A 21407-nucleotide genomic window follows, 5' to 3' on the forward strand; every position below is an offset into this window, starting at 1 on the left:
ACTTGGCTGCGATTGCTTGAGTCGTGAAAACTATACCTATTCCCTAGAGGGTTGCAGGACTGGTCATTGCTTAGTAAAGTTCAGCAGTTCTAGTTTAGGTCACCACCCCACATGTTGAGAGGATAATTAAGCAAGATAGATTAAGCTTCTATTAAAATGAATAATTCCCCTATATCATCAAAATATTCCTATATTGATTTTTTTTCTCTTCATCTGAGTTACAAAATCAGTCTATGGTTTCACCTGTGCCTATTCAGTGCATTTGAAGCACAATCGCCCAGAGATGGATACAAGTTAGATCAGTTGAAGGAATTACAAATAGATACAACAACCAACACAGAAACCCCCGTAGTTGCAAAATCAAAAGAGCAGTTCATTGGAATGAATATTCACCACCTAGAATAAGCGTCTCCTGCAACCTGCTGCACCACAATGGCAGAACATCTGTTTTACCTTCCCATCTGGACCCAAGACACTATCAAGGGCGTAGCCATAGTCATATGTGAGCTCCTGTCCGAAATCAAGAAAAATGTCAGTTACTCCAAAAATTAGTTTGAGATCCAAGTACTGGAACTCAAAGGGTCTAGATAAAGCAGAAACCATGCAGCAGATGACTAAATCATGTCATGAATTATCCAAAATTAGCAATCAATTGATAAAGGTTCTAATACACACTACATCAGACCCACTTTCACATGGAATTTAAATTAATCTTTAAGATATTGAACATAATTCTTTACAAACACACTACATATTACTTATTTAAAAAGGGAAATTGCCAGCATTTATATCATGGAGTATTGTGGTTTTCATCATCAATCAAAAAGTTGTAGAGAGAGAGAGAGAGAGAGAGAGAGAGAGAGAAAAAGGAACCTGCAAAGGAGGGATGTTGTCCGCTGCAAACAGCATTATTCGAGCTAGTTTGATGTCACGGTGCGAGCTCAAGACACACTGGACAAACAGATTAGGCTCACAACTGTGATTTATAAATCTGGCAATGTTTCCAGTGGAACCTGCATCAATGCAGAACTCTGGCACGCTATCAGATCTCTGATCATCAGGCCTCTCCATGGAATTAACTGTTGGTAAGCATACAGCTTGTGATCGCCTCTGTCAGGAAAAAAAAAAAAATAGACATTGCATTGGAGTGCTGCTAAGCAAGAAAATACTATAATTGTGATAAATATAAACACATCAAATGAAATGGCAGAAGCATAATCAAGTTCATCAGAAATTATACAAATAGCTATTCCATCACAGAGATCCACATGGACATTCAGGTGACATAGTGGTATAGAAAGTCAGTTGTGTGCAGTTTTCAGTCCAAAAAGTCCTACAACAATGAAATATTGTCTACTTTTCAGTTGTTTGGCTACTTTTCACTTTGAAGTTTTTAACATTAACGCATTAAGGTAAAAATTATAACCGCCATCATTAACTTTTGTAAAAAATCAGAACAAGCATTGATCTTACGAGACAATTGATTCTTACATGCAGCAATCAAGTAACATGAGTCAGTTTACACGCATCAGGTTTACAAGGTTATTTAAAAAATAATGTAACTTTAGCATGGAACACAAATAGCTACAGAGACTTCAAACTGGAAAGGCCAAGGCATATCATATTGCAAATTTACTACAGCTGCAGTCACAATACCTCTCTTCCATCAAGCCCCTTCATCGTTTGCAAGCAATCAATGTCAAAAATGTAATAATTCTCTGAGGCAGTATCTACATCTTCGGTCCTCCTAATTATTCCTATGTACTCACAAACTGGTGCCCCAGAAGGTATAAAATCCCAAGATCTAACAGCCCACCCTTTCATTGGCGTACGGAAAACCTGCTGACACCCACCAACAGAACCTTCATATTTTAAACATGTACCACTTTGGCACAAGTCAGATAGTGATATTTTCATAGTCGTGTGTGTCTGTGATTCCAAAGGACAAAGAAAAGTAGAAGTGATAACACAACCTCAAATCGGTACTTCAGCCCTCTCTGAGAAGTACGGTTGACACAAGCAGGTCCACAGCCACATTTTGGACCGCATTCAAACACTACATCCTTGGCTTCAATTAATCTGGAAGGTACAAAATAAAGTAAAGTACCCTCAAGTAAGAACATAAACAAATAAAATCGGCCTAAATTATTTGCAATTTAATATCAAAATTCTATGTAGCATTTCTATGATAGCATGTTTGTAGCATTTCTCACCTGCCACCATCACGATGCACATATGGGAAGTCGGAGCCATTAAGCATGGCACATGCGCAAGTCTTGGGATCCATACAACTTCCTTTGCAATTGCATCCAATGGTATCTGGTGGAAGCTTCACATTTTCCGCAACTTGAATAGATGCGATATACATGTAACCTGAAATTTTAAGAATTAAACAACAAATAATTGTATTCACCATAGTATAGAACTTAATCATATATAAACTCATTTGCATGACTGCTTGAACAAATTCAAAAGGGAGACCAAAAACCAATGAAAAAGTTCCACCATTGCAGCTAGCAAGAGGAGACAACCATGCATGTAATATAATATAAGATGATTAATGAGAAGTTTCAAAATAACAAGTTATAAATACACAGAACAATATCTGTGATGGACCAGTCAAATGATGATCAGGAAAATAATGCAATAAGCAGACAATCTCAAATGCCCTTCTACTGAAGTGCATTTTGTATTCTAGACATCACTAACATGCTAAAATTTGATAGTTCAACTTGTCTATGATTGCTCTTTGATCCCCAAGAATAATAATAATAATAATAAGGATGCTACTGAACATCAATAACTTGCCTGTGGGTGCAACAGGTGGATCATCAACCAAATTGGTAGCAGGAATGGGAACATCCTCTTGACCCCCAGTGATGTCCTCACACACCAACCTTAGCCAACAAAACAATAGAATGTAATTATACTTTGAATTTGCAATTCAGTTTAAAAGTATGTAACCTTTTAATAGATTATTATTCATAATTTCATATACCCGCGAATTTCTGAAATAGACTGTGGTATGCGTCCATTAATGAATTGAACCTGTCAAGAAGTTAGGAATCATATTTAAGAAAACAAAAATCTCCCAGTAATAATTGCTCGCAAGCTCACCATAAAAGACTGATCAAAATGAAAATGAGACGTGCAATCTAGAATCTATAAACAAGAACAACCCACTAAGATAATTGCAATACCCAGAACATGTAATGCCATCTGGCTCAATTGCGGATCACAAGCACAAAACAAAATAAAAAATAGAAATTGAAAAGCAGAGCCAAAGCGTTGGTTGAAATTACATAGAGGATTAACAATAACTGCCATGCTAAGGAGACACTTTCCAAATGATGTGAGCCCAGCACAGGCTAAGAAGAGATGAGTAACACTAGGTACACCATCATATGAATCATTATGATAACTAAGGGCTTGTTTGGGAGTTCTTCTGCAAGAAGCGCTTTTACTCAGTAGTGCTTTTACTAGAAGCGCTTTTGTTAGAAATACATAAATTTTTTTGAAAAAAATCCAAGTGCTTCTTGTGAATGTAATTGGAGGTGCTTCCTCAGAAAGCGCTTCCAAGTGCTTTTCTAACCCAAAAGCGCTTTTGTTTTTTTTTTTGCCAAACACAAGCAAAAGCGCTTTTGACCATTTGAAAGCACTTTTAAGGGTTCTAAAAGCACTGCCAAACAAGCCCTAATATCACTAAGTTAACTCTAATAATCTCTTCTTATAAAAAATAATAATAATCTCTTCTGCATCATGAATTTTGGGAAAAATATTATTTCCAGAACACTAACCCATTATAATAACCTATAAATGGCAGCAGACAAAAAAATAGAACTATAGAATATATCATAAAACAAACTAATGCCTCCTTTTTTTTAACTAATATGACTGAGTTGGATACTTACAAAAGATTTCCTACACATGACTCGACTAAAAATAACCTTTAATATGGCTATTCTTGATCAGTAATGGATCTAAGTTTGAACAATTTCAAAGTGCCTCAAGGCAGAAGTTCTCACAAAGTAGTGATAGAACATTAATTAGTGTATAGTCAAGAAAGTGAGGCCAAAAAAATATTAAAATATATAATAACCTGGTTAGTGGTCAACACTGGCTGCCCTCCAAGCCGCCTAAGACGATACTTAAAAACGGTAAATCCAGAAATACCCTTCTCTGCCCAATATTGAACAACCTGTAAACAAAAATTAAACATAACCAGGATGAAGAGATAAATCTACCAGTTAACTATTACCAATTATATAAATTCTTTTATATCTCCAATTCAGTGGAAAGGCCAATGAAGAAGTAGTAATTGAGATATTCAGATGAAAGATATAATTTAATGTCTTAGAGTAAACAAATCATAGAGAACATGCTTCAGAAAAATACCTTGTACAAGCCATCATATGTGTAAAGTTTGCCACAATAACTACTTTTACATTCATGGCCACGAACTACTCTAACGGGTACACATTGCTCCACACAATTCTGCAATTTGGGTGAAGAACATGTGAAATTATTAGATAACCCTTCCACACCCACACCTATAAACATGTGCATGTTGTTATTCATTAAGACCCACAGTATGCTAATAGTTTAATGATGTAACAACATTTACACAGGAGATAAGAGCAACAGAAAGATATGGAAAAACCAGTTAAAAATATGATATAGGACCAATTAGAAAGGAGACAAATATTAAAACTATGATCTGAAAATTTAAAAAGCAGATCCTTATTTAAGGTCCTTACTAGAGAATAATTCATATATATACACAAATGTAGAAAATGGTTGAGTAGAGATTAGAGAATCTATGGTTATCAGTTTATATTAAATTTAAAAAAATATCAGAAACACAGAACCAAGTAACTTTGAGGCAATGAGCAAGAAACTGACACAATTTAATGTGTCTGATGTGGCAAACTCACATCGTAAACACACAACAGAAACAATAAAAGGAACAGTTGAATGGATCAACAACTACCATTCCAAGTGGGAGAAGAGGACAAAAGCATCGCATGGAAACTAGAAGACTCTCAAATACACACCTTGAGCGCCAAATTACCACGTTCTAGAACTTGATCTTTTATTTGACGCTTATCACCTGTCAAGTTATGTCCACCTTGACCAGTATACACAACATCTTCAGCATTATCCAAATCATCCTCATACATGCCTGATAAAACAATGGCCACTGCAATTGGGAATGTATAGTTACTGTACTCCTGCAATTTCAGCATAGAAGGGAAAATCTGAAGATTCCTTCTTATTTATTAAACTATAATAGCCAAAAAGAGGACTAGCATCAGCCATTCAACAATAAATATATCAGTTATAATTAAGAAAACTACAGATCCATTCTTAACTGTTCGAGTTCAAAAAGGAAAAGGATGCATTACCCCTTTGCTATAGGACTGCCCCATATAATCGATCCCGTTCAGCCAGTGGCTGTGAAAACCAACAGCAACCATTTCAGCCCGAGAATAGAACTGATGACCAACATCAATACCTGCCATCAAGAGAAACTTCAGCACCCACAGATTAGAAGATTAATCTAGATTTATCCATATCATAAACATATCAACATGATACCAAATTGTATTTCACTAAACAAAACCTGATTTAAACACATGGCGTATAGGCAAAATTAACCAAGTGAGAACCACAAACCTGGAATGCTTCCAATTCTTTTAGAAGGATACAAAATTTCTTTTTCCACCATCATCTGCTAGACATTTATAGTTTGAAGCCAGAAAAACAGGGGCAGATTGCATCAGACTATTGTAACCATGAATACTAAGCCATCATATCGCTTCAAGAACATCATTTCTCCAATAAGAAACACAAATTTTATTAATAAAGAAAAGGTACAAGTAGGATAGGATGAACAAGATGTCCATCAAAAGATTCAAAACCAGGTTAAGTTAAAAACACATATTACATTCAAATTAAAGCTTTTCCCCCAATCAAGAAGAATAACAAAGGGAATATCTCTAAAATGTTTAGACAAGAATGCCCAAAGAGAAGCTAATAATTTAATTCTATCCCAGAGTAAATACACCTCCTCCTCCTCCTTGCCCTTGAACAACCTCTTATTCCTTTCCAACCAAGCAGGAACGTCATTGGATCTCAATACAAAACAAAAATATCATATGGTAAGTAAGTAGTTAGCAAACCAATAAGAGTTGTATCACAACCACCAACACCCAGCATCAATATTACAATCACTGCCATGTTACTTTAGAATTCCTAAAACTAGTACAGCAGCATCTCCTTACAAAACAGAATCAATTTGAATAGTATGTGTTGCTTCAGATTACCTAAGATAAGAAATTATATTCCAAAGCATAGCAACGTTTGACTTCAAAATATAAGACATTACAGAAACCCAAAGAACATGTCACATATGAATATGATAAAGGAGGGGGGGATAGCATAAGACAATGCATGTCAAGCTTCATTAGAAGACAGTGATGACTTGCCTTAGATATTGCCTTCAAATCAGGTCGTTTCGCCACCTTTGTATCTTGAGGGCGAGCCCCTTTCTGCAGAATTTGCACATTAGGGAAACATATTAAAGAGTCCTACAACCGAAGCAATCTTAAGAACACGAGAATGTTAAGCACAGAGTGAGCAACAGAAGCTGACCTTAGATTTGGAATTTTTTGAAGCTTTGGAAGCGGCCTTGATATCTTCTTCCACTTTTCGGCGCCTCTTCTCCTCTTCCTATGAAATAGATTACTAAAAGTTACACACGCATTTGCATTTGAACATGATAATAGGGTAATATTGGTGAAGGGCAAACCTGTACGAAATAGAGATAATGCTTGTTGAACAATCTGAGGGTCTCCTTGACCTTAACATGGTCACTCTTCTCGACCGAATCAATGACGACTTTGGTAATTGCACTTTCTAAAGCGCCATTAGAGGTCGGCTCCTCAGCCTCCTCATTTTCAGCATTGGCCACCTCGTTTTCAGCATTGGCCTCATTTTCAGTAATGGACCTGCTTCCACGACGTACATTGGGTCTTTTGGTAAGACCGCCTTCCTCTTGGTGGTCATCGAGTAATTCCACTCGGCGACGGACCAGAAGTTCCTTTTCGGGTTTCTGTTTCCCCTGTAGCCGAGAACTGACTCTCCTCTGCACCGGGCAAACCTCCTCCGAACGTGGGCTTGCAGCGTCTCCTTCAGTATCTATGGAGCTCTGAATCGACCCCGCACGTTTCAACGATTGGACTACCATTTTCCACTCCCAGTGAGAGATAGAGAAAGAGTGAGAGACAGGAAGAGTGATATCGATGAAGCTGATATTTAGGGTTTAATGGTTTATCAGCAAGACACAGACATTAAATATATAAAAAATAAATAAAAAATAGAAAAAGAGAATGGAAGGTCCTGGCTTGGGAGCAGAGGGAGAGAGTGTGTGCGTGGGTTTGTTGGTGTGTATATTTGTGCGTTCACTTACCTCACTCTGTTGAGAATGAGTGCTGATATTAACGAGTACGGATTTTGGTGTGACTCTTCCCGCGTCCCCTTTTCATCTCCCTCTCATTCTCATTCCCACCTCAGCGCTTCTCATTTTGGGTTTTCGCTTTGGGGAAGGAAGGGGATGATTATCAGACCATTGAAATGTTAATTACTAATTAAAGAGGCGTCTTATGCATTTCCGGAAATAATGAAATATTATATTATTATTCTTTTTTTTTGTCTGAATATTATTATTCCTGTTTTTTGTCTGTGTATTATTATTCCTTTTTTTTTTTGTCTGAATATAATTCATTTCATCCTACTTCTTTTATCAAAATCATTTCGGCCTACTTGTAAATTGTTGTAATACAGATTTTTTTGTCTTAAATCTTAACTTCTTTCTTACCGTCTAACCCGTACTTCATTTAATAGTCACATTTTTTATCGATATAAGAAAATAGAAAATAACTTACGTGTCTCCGCATTAAGGAATAGGTGGTGTCACAAAAGAGAAATAACAAGAGAGAGAGAAAAAAAAAAAAAAAAAAAAGAGAAATAGAGAGAGAGAGGGAGGGATGGGAATGCCAACTGGTGCCATTGGGGGTGCAGGCAAGTTCTTCTCAATAAAATATAGTCACACTTTTGTCGATATATCATAATAAAAGAAAATAGTCACATTTTTATTAATGCCCGTAAAAATAAAATAATTTGTCCCCCTATCCAAAAAAAACAATACACATTTCTTGTATAGGCCGAATAAGGGAGATGACAAATTTGGTCCCTGTTAGTTGGGTGTTTTCTTGATTAGTTTTTTATAATTTTTATCAAATTCGTATAATTATATATCATTTATAAATGGAGATAAATTCAAAAATTTTGCCAATTAGTTTGACAAATATGTCACACGAGACCCATTTATGACGTTATTACTTATTATAGATTGAAAATAAAACCTAACTATTGTAACTTGATTAAAACGAAATCTAACCATTGTAACTTTATAATAATCATTGCAACTTGATATTGTAACTTAATTGAATAAAAAAATTCATCTAATTAATTGATGGATCCTCTAATTTGCACTTAATTGTAAATAAAGCTTAACTATTAAAACTTGATTGATAGATTAAAACAATCGGTTAAGTGGTTTTGCTGTCACTTTCTTAACATACGTATGATTGTTTACTTAGCAATCTTGTTAGTGGGATATCAGTCTAGGGATGGCAAAATTCCCCGCCCCCGAAAATCCCCGTGGGGACCCGCCCCGATTAAGCGGGTATGGTAATACCATCCCCATTCCCGCCCCGCCCCGTATACCCGTTTAATAAAAATATTATATTACATAATTATATTTTAATTTATTTTCTTAATTTTTGTTGCATATCTTTAAAATTTAATAGTGTTCTCTTTATGATTTAGTGTTATTGTAATATAATATGATGAATTTTAGTGTATTTCATCTATTATATTATATATTTATATTAATTTAATATGTTATTAATAAAAAAATTATTTTTTTGAAAATAATAGGGGCCCCGAATACCCCCGATGGGGACCCGATTACCCGGTGGGGCGGGTATGGTATTGGCAAACCCGCCCCGAACCCGCCCCGTTGCCATCTCATATCACAGAGTCTTTTTGCAACTCTTATAAATGTCGTAAGAGTTATATTCTTCATATATTCTTAGCCTCATTATGTTTAAACATAGAGAAACGAATCAAAACTATATATGCTTGAATTGAATCGTACACACCACTTAATATTAGGAGAGAGATTTTCTATTAAGCATGAGAACAATAAACCTTAGGTTTATTAACATGAGAAATGTGAGTCATAAGTTATAATATTTTAACAAGTGTTTTGCAATGTAATGACTAATTTTTAAGTATTTTTAACCTTTAAAGTCTGATGTATATTCGACCTATTATAAGAAAAAATAAAAAATTTGAGGAATTTTAGTTTTAAATTAAATTGTATTTTTTGCCTTTTGTTTTTATCACGAGTATGAAGAGAAATTGGCATTGGTGATTCAGAATTTGACTTTGGAGTTTGGACTGAACCTCAGGGCTGAGCTAGTAATTAAGCAGTGTCCAATTGTCCATACTGAATCAATCCCCTCCGAAATTCATCTCTTTCTCTTGGAGTCTTTGTCTGTGTCTTTGAGCGACCAATGGCAGCTAAAGTGTTGTTAAATCCTCTGGGTTATCCATGTCGTCCTTCCAAATTGGAAGCCTGTAGAGACGTAACCCACCAACACCAGGCATGGCTCAGTACTGCTCGACGCTCAAGAGGCAAGAAGAGACTGGTGGTTGGTGCCTCCCTCCTCGAGTCTCTCACGTCTTCTTGTTCTTCTCTTGTGGTCCAGCTTCCCCTCGTCACCACCCACAACCTGTCATCATCATCATCGTCATCGCTCTTTTTGCTCGCAGACAGCGTGGGTTATTCCTTAGCCAGTTACTACACTTCTTTGGGTCTCTTCGTCATCTCTGTTCCAGGCCTCTGGTCCCTCATCAAACGTTCTGTTAAATCCAAGGTACGTACGTATATAATTAAACCAAACCATATATCTCTTTGCTTCAATTATTAATTCTGAATATTGACACTTAAAACAAGGGCCATTGCCGATTTGCCGTTGGCTACGCTATTTCAGGTTGTGCAGAAGACATTTGTAGGTGAAGAGAAGAAGGCACCACAGCAAGTGGCGGGTGAAATTCTGTCATTCTTCACTCGCAACAATTTTGTGGTCACTGATAGAGGGGAGACCATCACGTAAGTCACCCATCTTAGCCTTAACCTTATCCTCCCTTCTTTTTTTTTGCTTCTTTTTTCTTAAATCAAGTCAAACCATCTATTATCTAAACAGTGTTCATCAGTATGTGGGTTTCATGAGGGGACATCAGATCAGATTAACTGCATTTTAATTCCATATGCTCCATTGTCATTTGCCATAGTGACTAGCTGTGACCCAAATTAAGGAGGAGGGCAGCTGGTCTGTAGCTCTTGGATGGATTTTACCATCATTTTTCCAGTTAGGTTTTGTAACAAACATATATATATATATGCTTTCTGTCATGTCTTGAATGAAGGTTTGAAGGCGTGATGGTTCCAAGTCGAGGCCAAGCAGCTTTGCTTACCTTCTGCACCTGCATCAGCCTGGCAAGCGTAGCCCTTGTTCTTACCATAACTGTTCCGGATGTCGGCAATAATTGGTTCTGGATCACCACCTTAAGTCCATTGGCGTAAGTCCATCCACCCTTGAATTAATTCCAAATTCTCTTTCAAATTGCATATTTGAGACCGAGTGATTCAAGGGGTGCCTATATAAGTGCTAATTGTTTGAAAATGGAACACAGGGGAGCATATTACTGGAAGCGAGCGTCAAGAAAGGAGCAAATCAAGGTCAAAATGGTGGTCATAGATGACAACGGTACGCAGTCAGAGATCATTGTTCAAGGGGATGACCAGCAAGTAGAGCAAATGAGAAAGGAGCTTCAACTGAGTGAAAAGGGCATGGTGTATGTTAAGGGCCTATTCGAGAGATAAATACCTCTCTTTGTTTCTGTATTCCCTAATAATTAATCAATGTGTTGCTCAGCGAGGAGACTTACTAGGAAATGAGGCTTGTTCATCTGTCGGATCCTTGAAAGATTTTGAGATGCATACACTTACACAATCATGAAATTTAACCCATTATTTAGCTACAAACTAAATTAATCCAGTTTGGATTCAAAACTTCGCTCTTTTATAAGGTTGTTATAAACTGTCGTGCATTTGGTAACAGCCCCTTAGGGTTTTAGAAGTTGCAAAATTTGGATTTAAGAATCTCACCAACCTCCAAAGAAACGAAACAGAGAGCACCACAATGCAATTTGATAACAATAAAAAACCTTAATAAATAACTAAGTTAAAACTTCCCCCATTAATAAATAACCAAATAACAGCTTCCTCAATTCAGCAAAGTATCAAATACCATTCATGCTCAGCAAAGGCCAAGACAACTTATTCAAAATCCAGAGAAACACCACCCAGCAGGAGTTAAAATATCCAAGTTACATAATATTTCTTAACAACCCAGAGGGAAAGATGGCAAAAACGAAAGTGTGTAACAAATCTTCGACATTATCTGATTAAATTAAGAACAAAAAAAAGAAAAAAAATTGATCCCAAACATCCAGTGTGCTAGAGAACAACCAAAGCATTTCAACCGATCAATAACTTGGTATCCTCCAAGAAGGAATATGTAGGTACCTCCAGATTGTATGGTGCTGGTCCCTTGCGTATCCTGCCAGAAACATCATAGTGGGAACCATGGCATGGGCAAAACCATCCCCCAAAGTCACCAGCATTTGGCAAGGGAATGCACCCCAGATGTGTGCAGACCCCAACAACAATAAGCCATTCTGGGTTTTTAACCCTCTCAGCATCTTGTTGGGGATCACGAAGAGAATTAACATCTACGCTATTTGCCAGCTTGATATCATCATCAGTTCGGCGCCTGATGAAGACTGGCTTTCCACGCCACTTAACAGTCACAGTTGAACCTGGCTCAATGCTGGAGATATCAACCTCGAGCGAGGCCATGGCAAGAACATCCTTACTTGCGGACATACTTAGCACAAACTTGAGGATAAGCAGACGAATCAGAGAAGCATAGACAAACCTACCACCTGTGAGGACAAAGTAGGCAAATGCCCGCTTGCTGGGGTCACCTGGAGGGTAACGCTCGTGGTTGGAATCGTCATATTCAATCTTTAAAGAAGGATTCAGAACATGTGCCACAGTTGGAGAAACCTCTGGAACTATGCTGTTGTCCTTTGATGGGGTCAGTGAATCAGAAGCAAAACCTGAATCAACCGATTAATTACGACTGAGAGTATTATGACAACAACATCCATGTGAGCAACAATATGCATAGTTTAGTATAGACTTAAATCATTAATAGAAGTTGTGAATCTCGTAACAGTTATGGCAGACTTCTATATTAGACTTCAACTTGCAGCTTCATGATCTTTTCCGAGTGTTCTTGATTAACAGACCAAAATACATCATTATTTATAAAGACGGGCACCTTTCTTATAGAAATATAAAGGATACTCCAAACAAGTTCAGCAGTCATTCTCTTCTTGACAACAAATTTGAAGGACAGCCAACATCAAAGGATGCCAACCTCAACTCTAATGAATCAATCCATTGTCAATCATTATCAGCTAAAACTTTACTCTGGTGGCAAATTACCATCCAATATTCACAGAAGCTAACCATAATACAACATATTTATAAATTCAGCTTAGAAAAGATTACACGCGCAAACACAATAACAAACTCAATTCACATTATCAAAAGTCAGAATATCGAGACATAAATCCCAAAAGGAAACGATGATAGTTTTGATTAAATCCTACTTCGTTGGTTATGGAGAGAAACGCCAAATGAAAAATTGGTGAAATTATGGGGATAAAAACCCTAAATAAGCGATGGGCAAAAAAGATGGAAACCCTAACCTCTGGAATGAAGATAGAAGTCAGGCGCTAAATAGGTGGATCTGAGGTCATCGGAGGAGTCACGACTGTCGATGAGATTCCGAGACAGAACGGAGGAGGCGGTGGCAGCCTGGGTGGGCCTCCATGGCGACGCAGACACGGAACAGAGCCGCCTCGCCGCAACCCTCAACATTTTCTTCTTCTTCTTATTCTTATTATTGTTAATCTGGTTTAAGTTTTAGTATTGTTGCGTTGCGAAATGGTCGTTTGGGTTCGCCAAATACTGCGAGTGCTGGAGAGAGAGAGAGAGGGAGAGAGAGAGAGAGAGAGAGAGAGGAGAAGGAGAGAAGAGTAGGGATAAAAAGGGCAAACCAAATTTTCCTAGTCGATGGGAATTTGGGGGAAATGGAGGAAATGACCGTGTGGGATCGATCTATTTAGCGAGTGATCCTGATTTTGGCACGTCATCACCGCATTCCGTCCCCCTTCTAGTGTTTCTTTTTTATTTTTTATTTTTTATTTTTGAGAAATCAATTAAATCATCTATCTGCTTTCTTTTTTGTTTATCGAAATCATTTACCAACCTCCTTTTCTTTGCCGGTAATCCATTTATCACCCCCATGAAAGGCAGCATTCTTAGTGTTGGGTTGGACCTTGAAAGAACCAAAAAAAAAAAAAAAAATAGTTGGATTGGATCGAGTTGTTAAGGATCTAAAAACTATTGGGCTTCATATATGGGCCATCCTAAAAGAACGGCTTTGATGAAAGTTCGGCCTCAATCACATGCCCATTGTCATATGTGTCTCTTAAAAGTAAAAAGTCCTTGGCAAAAAAAAAAAAAAAGTAAAAAGTCACTCACATTAATGTAACGTAACACTGCATTCAGATAGGAGATTTGAATAACTGATGTATGTTCAGTCCTGAACAATGCAAATAATATTTTGATGATGCCAAGTCCCAACTGAAGTGACAACCAACTCAATATTATATCATCATAGTACTGATTAGTCATTTTCATCATATCAAGCTTCTTTTTTCTTTTACAATTTTCAAATTGATCAAATCATTGGAAGTAGCCCTTTGCATGTTTGTCGGCCCACTGCTATAAATATTAGTCTTAAATGTCATCTGGGGTTGGAAAGAATCTTAAAAAATTACAAACCTTATTTGTTCAGTTCGCTAAAGTAGAACACAATAACATAGCTAAGAAATAAACTCACCTAATCAAAATGAACTTTAAGTAATCTTATCAAATTAAATTTACCCCTTCAATAATTTTTATCACTACTAGGAAGTACCCCATTAGATATCACTACATAGATATCAGTTTTAACAAAATTGATATAGTAGAAGTTTTTTATATCAGTTAGATTTTTAGTTTTTTAAAACTGATTTCTAAATACATTTATATATCGCCACATTTTTAAATCTGATATCTAATTTTTTGGTATAAGTTATTATTCTGTAAAAACCGATATCTAAATCCTTACTGATATCTTTGTTTCAGCTAAAAAAAATAAAATAAAAATTTGAAGACTATTACTTAAATTTTTGGACTAATTTCCAAATACTTGAACCCGATACCCTCCTCTCTCAAACACAAACACTCTCAAACTTTACTCACCCCAAGCTCTCTCTCTCTCACACCCTCACTGATCGAGACCACACTCACCACCCTCGTTCTCTTCAACCTCCGAATCCAATCGCAGAGACAGAGATCGACATAGACAGATGGAGAGAGAGAAGAATAGCCATGGACGATAGCTGTGCGGTGTGCGGTCTGCTCCCCCTGCGTCGCTCGCCTTCGCTTCATCTGCCAAGACCGCCGATGCTGCATCTTCAAGTCCGAGCCAGCGAAAGAGAAAGAGAGAGTGCGCGGGAGGGAGGGAGAGAGAGAGAGAGAGCGCGCGCGACAAGGAAGGTCAGGTTAGGGTTTTGAAAATCTCAGAAATTGATGGATTGATTGCACAAGGTTAATGAGCAGTGGGTAAATTGAAGAAATTTTATGCCCTAGTTTTCGCTTTTCTTAACTTATAATCCTCCAATTTTGTTTAAGCTACAGCCGAATTAAAAACTATTAAGTTTCTATTCTAATAGCACTCTTTCTTCTTGCTCATATAGTAATTTGGGCCAGAATTACCTTAGTGGTTCAATACCACGTGAATGGAATTCTACAGAGTTGGAAATTCTGTAAGTGCCTTCTAGACTTATGCTTGATGTTGCCAATAAATTCTCATGTCAATAGTTGAACTAATGTAATGTCCCAGAGCAGGGTTCTCAGTGTGAACAACTTATCAGGACCTATCCCTGGCTATTTGGGAAGCATAACTACTCTCCGAGCCTTGTATGTTTTGAATCTTTCTTACATTGCTTTGATCTTGATGTACCAATTGGTTTGGGTTGGCTGTGACCTTCACTAGGCTACGCTTTCAGGGCCTTGGAGAGCAACTTATTAATTCATGCCTGTAAGATTCACTGAATTGTCACTTGATAAACTTTCTTCCGTGTTCCCAATATCATATGAATCAATGACTTCTAATTTTACCTTTTTTTCCTCTCTTGCAGAGATCTTAGCTTCAACAAACTGGAAGGGAGCATTCCAAATCTTGCAAATATAATGAAATTGGCCACAATGTAAGGAATGTAAATTCATAATGGTAGCTAGCTCACATAGGGATATATAGGGGCCTTTCCCTTGGTTTCTACATGTATCACAATCAAATTTTGAAGTTTTCCTATTGATTCTAATATGGCAGCCTAGTTTTGGATAGTGAGACATTCTAACCAAATGAGAATATGAGTACAATATTTTTTCATGTACCAAGAAAAAAAGAGAATATGGTTACAATTAGGATTCATCTAGACTCTCTCCCTAGGAATCATAGCTGTACCAAGGATGGGCCTATAGTTTCCACACTTGAGAGCTTGGATGGTGCATTGTGACATTAAATTATTTTTTGGAATTTTAAATTTCCCTTCTTTCTGTGTAACCTTTTGAATCAGTATTTATATAGATAAATGTTTATTCACGTCTGTTTATATTGCTCACTGATCAGATATCTGACACGTAACTTGCTTAGTGGGCTTCCAGAGTGGATAAAAAATAGAGACAGTCGCTAGTATGTTTCTTCATCCTAAAACCTTACACATATTTTCTGCTTCAGCTTTTTCATTTACTCGGATCGTATGCATACTATTGTCATTTACTTGGAATTCCTGTTAATGTGGAACTTCATGTTTGTGTGCAGCAATATAGATCTTTCTTACAATAATTTTTCTGGGAGCTCTGTTCCAACAACTTGTCGAGAGACCTTGTAAGAGTTGACTCTTTCTCTATTTCCTCTTCTTTTTCTTAACCTTCTTGAGATAAACTTACTTTACTTTCTTTGACTAACTAGATATATGAAAGTAACTAGTTTTGTTGTTTCATCAGCAATTTGTTCAGAAGTTTTTCCAGACAGAACAACACGTAAGCTTCTAACTTAATGAATTATATTCCACTTTTCACTTCTCCTCATTAATTTTGCATGAGCTAATGCCTTTTTTTTTTTTTTGTTTTTTTTGTTTTTGTATAATGTAGTATACTTAGCAATTGCCTCGGTTCATGTTCAAAAGGTAATTAAATCTGTTGTAGAATCAAACCTCAATGTACACTTTTGTGCCCATATAATATGAAAGGGCTATAAAATATTGTCTTAAGTTAATTTGTCTTATACTTTTTGTATGCTGTTTTCTCTGTATAGATCAGTATTCGTTGCATCTTAATTGTGGTGGAAAACCAACTACCATTGGACGCATCAAGTATGATGGAGATGAAACCTCAGGAGGTGCAGCAAAATTTGTTCAGAGCTCAGCAAATTGGGGATTTAGTAGTACTGGTAATTTTTCGGATATTTGGAGTTCTACCAAAGACTATATAGCGAATAATATTTCCACACTCAAAATGAACAACTCTGAACTGTACAGAACTGCCCGACTTTCTCCTCTTTCTCTCACATATTATGCCCGTTGCTTAGCAAATGGAAATTACACTGTGAAACTACACTTTGCGGAAATAGTCCTCAGAGACAACAGGTCTTATTATGGTGTTGGAAGACGAATGTTTGATGTTTATATCCAGGTAGTAATTTTTATGTTCACCATGGATGAGATAAATTGGAAATTTTATGTTTACTTACTTTTTACCTTTTAAATCATTTGGATAAATTTAACTGTTCTCCAGTTTTTTTATTTTGTCTCGCAAAACATAACCACCTATCCACGTAGACTTTCTTCCTCTAATTTCCTTATATATTTCGTGATCATTCCCCTTCTTTCTTATTTTTCCACTCAAATAATTAATTATAGTTATTTATTACAGGAAAAACGGGTATTGAAGGATTTTGATATTGAAAATGAAGCACAAGGGGTTGATAAGGAAGAAATTCAGGTATTTAAAGCAGTTGTTACTGTTAAGACTTTAGAGATCCGCTTTCAGTGGGCTGGGAAAGGGACAACTAATGTTCCAACAAGAGGAACATATGGTTCTCTTATATCAGCTATCTCTGTGGAGTCTGGTAAGTAAGTTATAAGTTTTCTTTTTATACTATGCTATAGTAATACATGGTTTTCTTATGACCACTGTTCTTGGATCTTATTTCACTTCTAGATTTCAAGCCGCCTGATGATAGCAAAAAGAAGATATTCATTGTGATTGGAGTTGTTTTAGCGTTATGCCTTATTTTAATGACTTTTGGCATTCTTTGGTTGAAAGGCTGTTTGGGAAGCAAGTCATCTAGGGAACAAGGTACAGTTAACCTGTTTGGTTTAAAGGGGCTTAATGTCGATCCTTGATGTAAACCTGTTATAAATAGAAATTCATTTTTTGTTCTACAACTAGTGCTGCACTAGTTACCCCACTTACTCCTTTCTTTTCTAAGAACTCTTCATAAACTATTTCTTATTTGAATTGTCTCTTCTAGTTGCTTAATTTTTCCTAGTGTTATTCTTTCCAATGTTGTTTAACAAGCCAAAAGGCCACCAAACTCCCAGTTAAGAAGCAGTTCAATATACTAACCTTGTAACATGCATGGACAGATCTGAAAGGATTAGATCTGCAAACTGGTTTCTTTAGATATAAACAAATTAAAGCTGCCACTAACAACTTTGTTGCTGCAAACAAGCTTGGGGAAGGCGGCTTTGGAGCTGTTTACAAGGTATGCTATAACTCCTTTTTTTTTTCCCTATATTTGTAAGTACTTTTCTTCTTGTTTTTGTTTTTGTTTTTTCTATGCTTTGGTCTATGGTACTTATGGATGCCCACATTCATCAAATGTATTATATTACAAATTGCAGGGCGAATTATTAGATGGTACTATAATCGCAGTTAAGAAACTTTCTTCAAAATCAAAGCAAGGAAATCGTGAATTTGTGAATGAGATAGGCATGATTTCTGCTTTACAGCACCCAAATCTTGTTAAACTGTACGGATGTTGCATTGAAGGAAATCAGTTATTGTTGGTGTATGAATACATGGAGAACAACAGCCTTGCACATACTTTGTTTGGTAAGATCTTCAACACATATGTTCAGTACATGCAAAAGTACAAGTGGAAACTCGATTTCATTTTTTGGGACTATTCTCCACTTGACATGGTCATCTAGCTTTGTCTACATTTGATCAGGAAAATGAATTTAATTATTTAGAATCACATTGTTTGGCTAGGGGAATGATTTGTCTACATGGTCATCGTTTGGACCTTTTGTTTAGGGGAATGATTTTTAATATGTGATGTAATGGAGATGGCAGGCTGATAGGTCTAGTATGTTTTGGTCAACAAGTTTGGAACACTTGAGTATTTTATGGTATGTAATGGTTGACTTACAATATATAAATATGCAATTGGTTGTGGTTAGAAGTTTTTTTAGTGTTGCTAGCTGCTTTGGTCCTATGACAATTTTCAACTATGTGTGGATAATGTGCCAATGTGATGAGTTCTTTTAATAATTGCAGGCTTTTGAGGAAGTTGAGCTCCCTAGGCTAAAGAAAGAGACCCCAAGTATTACACTTTCAATAAAAGGACATGATATGGAAACTGTGGAAGTAATCTTCAGAATTTTATGGACTAAGGAATATTACTGTATAGTTAGGTAACTTTTATCTATGTAAATGAATCCTTTTAATTTTGCTTATATTAAATCTGTATTGGTTTTGGATAATAATTATCTATTAGTCATAGGTGTGCATAATTTAGAACTAGTCATATATGCCTTGTATTTTGTTTAGATTTTTGAAGTTGCTTAGGGGGTTATATATGGATTATGGTTATCCCTACTTGTAGAGGGATTTGTAATTCTTTTTTGTTAACTTGAATATGGGTTGAAATTGGATGTTGGAAATGTATGAGAATGTTGGATGAAATTTATGGAAGCATTTAAATTGCACAAATTGGCAGGAAAAATTAATATCTAAAAACCCATTTTATTTTATTTTTTTTAATTCAAAAACATTTACAATATCAGTTAAACACTGATATCTAATGTATATTAAATCTGATATTTATACAGGTATATACATCGAAATAACAAATAACACCAATATATAATGTTATTTTTATTTCACATTCTAACTCAAACATGATGTTTAAGAGACTTATAATATCTAAAACAACGAACAAACAGATATCTAATGTGTACATATATATCGGTTTTAGTTACAAATTCGATGTGTTAAAAATATTATATATCGCTTTGATAAAAAAAGTGATGTAACAACCTACCAAATATAGCTTTTTATGAGTTTATAATATCGAAAAATATAACCAAACAGATATGTAATATACCTTTTAATGTCAGTTCTTGAAAAAATAATGATATTGAAAGTATATTACATATCGGAATCCGTTCATTTAGAAATCGAAAACTTGAAAAATCGATATATATTATTTATTAACAATATCGGATATTTAACAAATAGGATGTCTAATTTGATATAGACATCGGCCCAAAACTGATATTGAAAATAGGGTACATTAGATATCACGTCTGCCCTTATCGGTCGCAAACCTAATAGACATCGGTGTTCCACTGATATCTAATGGGGTACTTCCTAGTAGTGTATATAAGGTTGGAAGAGCTCCAACAAACGAGACAGAGGAGGCAGTGTTGGGTCTCAGACCAGCAATGCCAAATGTTCGACTAGGAGGAATGTAGTATGGCCTTTCAGCTGCTATTTTCACCCAATATGCTGCTGTAAAGGGTTGCGAGCGTGGTAACTGTACAAAATGTGGGAAAACAGATGGAAAGGATCTTGGATAAAACAAATGAATCAGATGATCAACTTGCATTGCATGAGATGCAACAGTTATTAAGCACTCAAATGTTAATAACAACAATGACAAACAATACAATACATCTTACTTCTGTTTTGCTAAGCCCTTCTCCAAAAAAGTCGTTTCTTCTCCAATAACTACTTCTTTCTATTAAGCCTTTAGTAGTTTTCAAAGGTATAGGGAAACAATTCATATGCATCTCAAACCTTACCTAATTGTAATTGTAGAGGAAACAATAAAAAACATCACAATTATACAAAGAATTCACCACGAGACAGACACTCCACATAAATATTAAGATAATTATTATTTTTATGTTCTTCCTTGTTGAAAGCCATAATTTGTATCATAATGCCATTTTAACCAGTGTGTATAAATTGTATACTACATTGAAGTCATGGTTTTACACTAACTAAAAACTACAAGAATGTTGGAAAATGCAAAGTAAAAAATTGAATAAGGGGACTAACCTGGGCATAATACTTCCCTCCAAAACTGTTTTGCTCGAATAATAATTCTGCTTTGGTGGTAGCTATATAGACACCATTAAGAAGGCCCAATTCATAATCGAACAAAAACAATAATGTGTTGAGTTTGATACCTTCCATGATTCTGTTTTTTGAAGCAGAAAGCCCAAAAACACAATGTCTATTGCAATACGTCATTCTAGTTGAAGTAGTGCACTTCAATACAAATCCGAAATATTGATCCCAACTAGCGGCATGTTCTCCAAGGGTATGACCATTGCGATGAACATATGGGGAATTGCAATGAGCACAAGGAGCATTGTGATGAGCATAAGTAGGAGCGCTCTTTTTACAAGTTATGGGAACAAAATCATAGTTCTTTTCTAAAGCCTCTTTCTTAATCCTCTTTGTAGGCATATTCTCTATACTTCTGTTCACTTCCTTGTCTGTATCATTTACCAAATTTGGGACTATAAATATAAAAAGCTAAAGAATGAATTAAAAATATTTACTCATAGCATGACACTGATGTCACCAAACTATAGATTCAATATATATATATATATATAATTTCTACCACAATCCTTATTCCCTTGATATATATGGAATGTTCTAGTGAAATTTTTAAGCAACTAGACATAATTATCACATACATATTCCGACATATTTGGTACAT

At 36.0% G+C, this 21407-nt stretch overlaps 4 protein-coding genes across 4 annotated transcripts; 2 read left to right on the plus strand and 2 right to left on the minus strand.

Moving 5' to 3' along the window:
* Positions 1 to 126: 126 nt before the first annotated feature.
* On the minus strand, positions 127 to 7597 carry LOC147289012 (histone-lysine N-methyltransferase, H3 lysine-9 specific SUVH4-like). Its single transcript, XM_086239933.1, has 16 exons — positions 7472 to 7597; positions 6812 to 7310; positions 6655 to 6732; positions 6489 to 6551; positions 5677 to 5731; positions 5406 to 5515; positions 5055 to 5231; positions 4396 to 4494; positions 4100 to 4198; positions 2999 to 3048; positions 2809 to 2897; positions 2214 to 2373; positions 1974 to 2079; positions 1657 to 1839; positions 874 to 1110; positions 127 to 510 (listed from the first exon to the last, which is right to left on the minus strand). The coding sequence occupies exons 2-16, from the start codon at positions 7247 to 7249 to the stop codon at positions 397 to 399; spliced, it is 2058 nt and encodes a 685-aa protein (XP_086096059.1). The 5' UTR covers positions 7250 to 7310; positions 7472 to 7597; the 3' UTR covers positions 127 to 396.
* A 1927-nt stretch (positions 7598 to 9524) lies between these two features.
* CCB1 (cofactor assembly of complex C) lies at positions 9525 to 11187 on the plus strand. Its single transcript, XM_086241338.1, has 4 exons — positions 9525 to 10007; positions 10125 to 10243; positions 10561 to 10713; positions 10828 to 11187. The coding sequence occupies exons 1-4, from the start codon at positions 9645 to 9647 to the stop codon at positions 11015 to 11017; spliced, it is 825 nt and encodes a 274-aa protein (XP_086097464.1). The 5' UTR covers positions 9525 to 9644; the 3' UTR covers positions 11018 to 11187.
* Positions 11188 to 11424: 237 nt separating this feature from the next.
* LOC147289014 (cytochrome b-c1 complex subunit Rieske-4, mitochondrial-like) lies at positions 11425 to 13309 on the minus strand. The gene is made up of 2 exons (XM_086241339.1): positions 12976 to 13309; positions 11425 to 12318 (listed from the first exon to the last, which is right to left on the minus strand). Exons 1-2 carry the CDS (start codon positions 13145 to 13147, stop codon positions 11675 to 11677), a joined length of 816 nt encoding a protein of 271 aa, XP_086097465.1. The 5' UTR covers positions 13148 to 13309; the 3' UTR covers positions 11425 to 11674.
* A 1573-nt stretch (positions 13310 to 14882) lies between these two features.
* LOC147289015 (putative leucine-rich repeat receptor-like serine/threonine-protein kinase At3g14840) lies at positions 14883 to 19372 on the plus strand. Its single transcript, XM_086241195.1, has 15 exons — positions 14883 to 14941; positions 15076 to 15144; positions 15227 to 15298; positions 15375 to 15419; positions 15520 to 15588; positions 16011 to 16073; positions 16203 to 16268; positions 16388 to 16423; positions 16535 to 16569; positions 16698 to 17074; positions 17315 to 17510; positions 17603 to 17740; positions 18031 to 18149; positions 18289 to 18499; positions 18947 to 19372. Exons 1-15 carry the CDS (start codon positions 14931 to 14933, stop codon positions 18952 to 18954), a joined length of 1515 nt encoding a protein of 504 aa, XP_086097321.1. The 5' UTR covers positions 14883 to 14930; the 3' UTR covers positions 18955 to 19372.
* The last annotated feature ends 2035 nt before the right edge of the window (positions 19373 to 21407 follow it).

Source organism: Dryas octopetala, chromosome 4, assembly GCF_963921425.1.
Source record: "Dryas octopetala chromosome 4, drDryOcto1.1, whole genome shotgun sequence".
NCBI classification, from domain to species: Eukaryota; Viridiplantae; Streptophyta; class Magnoliopsida; order Rosales; family Rosaceae; genus Dryas; species Dryas octopetala.

Bases quoted from the DNA above. Each gene is read 5' to 3' on its own strand.
- LOC147289012 (XM_086239933.1), bottom strand. From the start codon at position 7,249: ATGGTAGTCCAATCGTTGAAACGTGCGGGGTCGATTCAGAGCTCCATA. The intron at 6,733-6,811 runs GTTTGCCCTTCA...TCTATTTCATAG, and splicing joins ATTATCTCTATTTCGTACAG to GAAGAGGAGAAGAGGCGCCG. The intron at 1,840-1,973 runs GTTGTGTTATCA...GGGTGTCAGCAG, and splicing joins GGCTGAAGTACCGATTTGAG to GTTTTCCGTACGCCAATGAA.
- CCB1 (XM_086241338.1), top strand. From the start codon at position 9,645: ATGGCAGCTAAAGTGTTGTTAAATCCTCTGGGTTATCCATGTCGTCCT. The intron at 10,008-10,124 runs GTACGTACGTAT...ACGCTATTTCAG, and splicing joins AACGTTCTGTTAAATCCAAG to GTTGTGCAGAAGACATTTGT. The intron at 10,244-10,560 runs GTAAGTCACCCA...TCTTGAATGAAG, and splicing joins GATAGAGGGGAGACCATCAC to GTTTGAAGGCGTGATGGTTC.
- LOC147289014 (XM_086241339.1), bottom strand. From the start codon at position 13,147: ATGTTGAGGGTTGCGGCGAGGCGGCTCTGTTCCGTGTCTGCGTCGCCA. The intron at 12,319-12,975 runs GTTAGGGTTTCC...CGGTTGATTCAG, and splicing joins CTTCTATCTTCATTCCAGAG to GTTTTGCTTCTGATTCACTG.
- LOC147289015 (XM_086241195.1), top strand. The intron at 16,074-16,202 runs GTATGTTTCTTC...GTTTGTGTGCAG, and splicing joins AAAAATAGAGACAGTCGCTA to CAATATAGATCTTTCTTACA. The intron at 17,075-17,314 runs GTAGTAATTTTT...TATTTATTACAG, and splicing joins TGTTTGATGTTTATATCCAG to GAAAAACGGGTATTGAAGGA.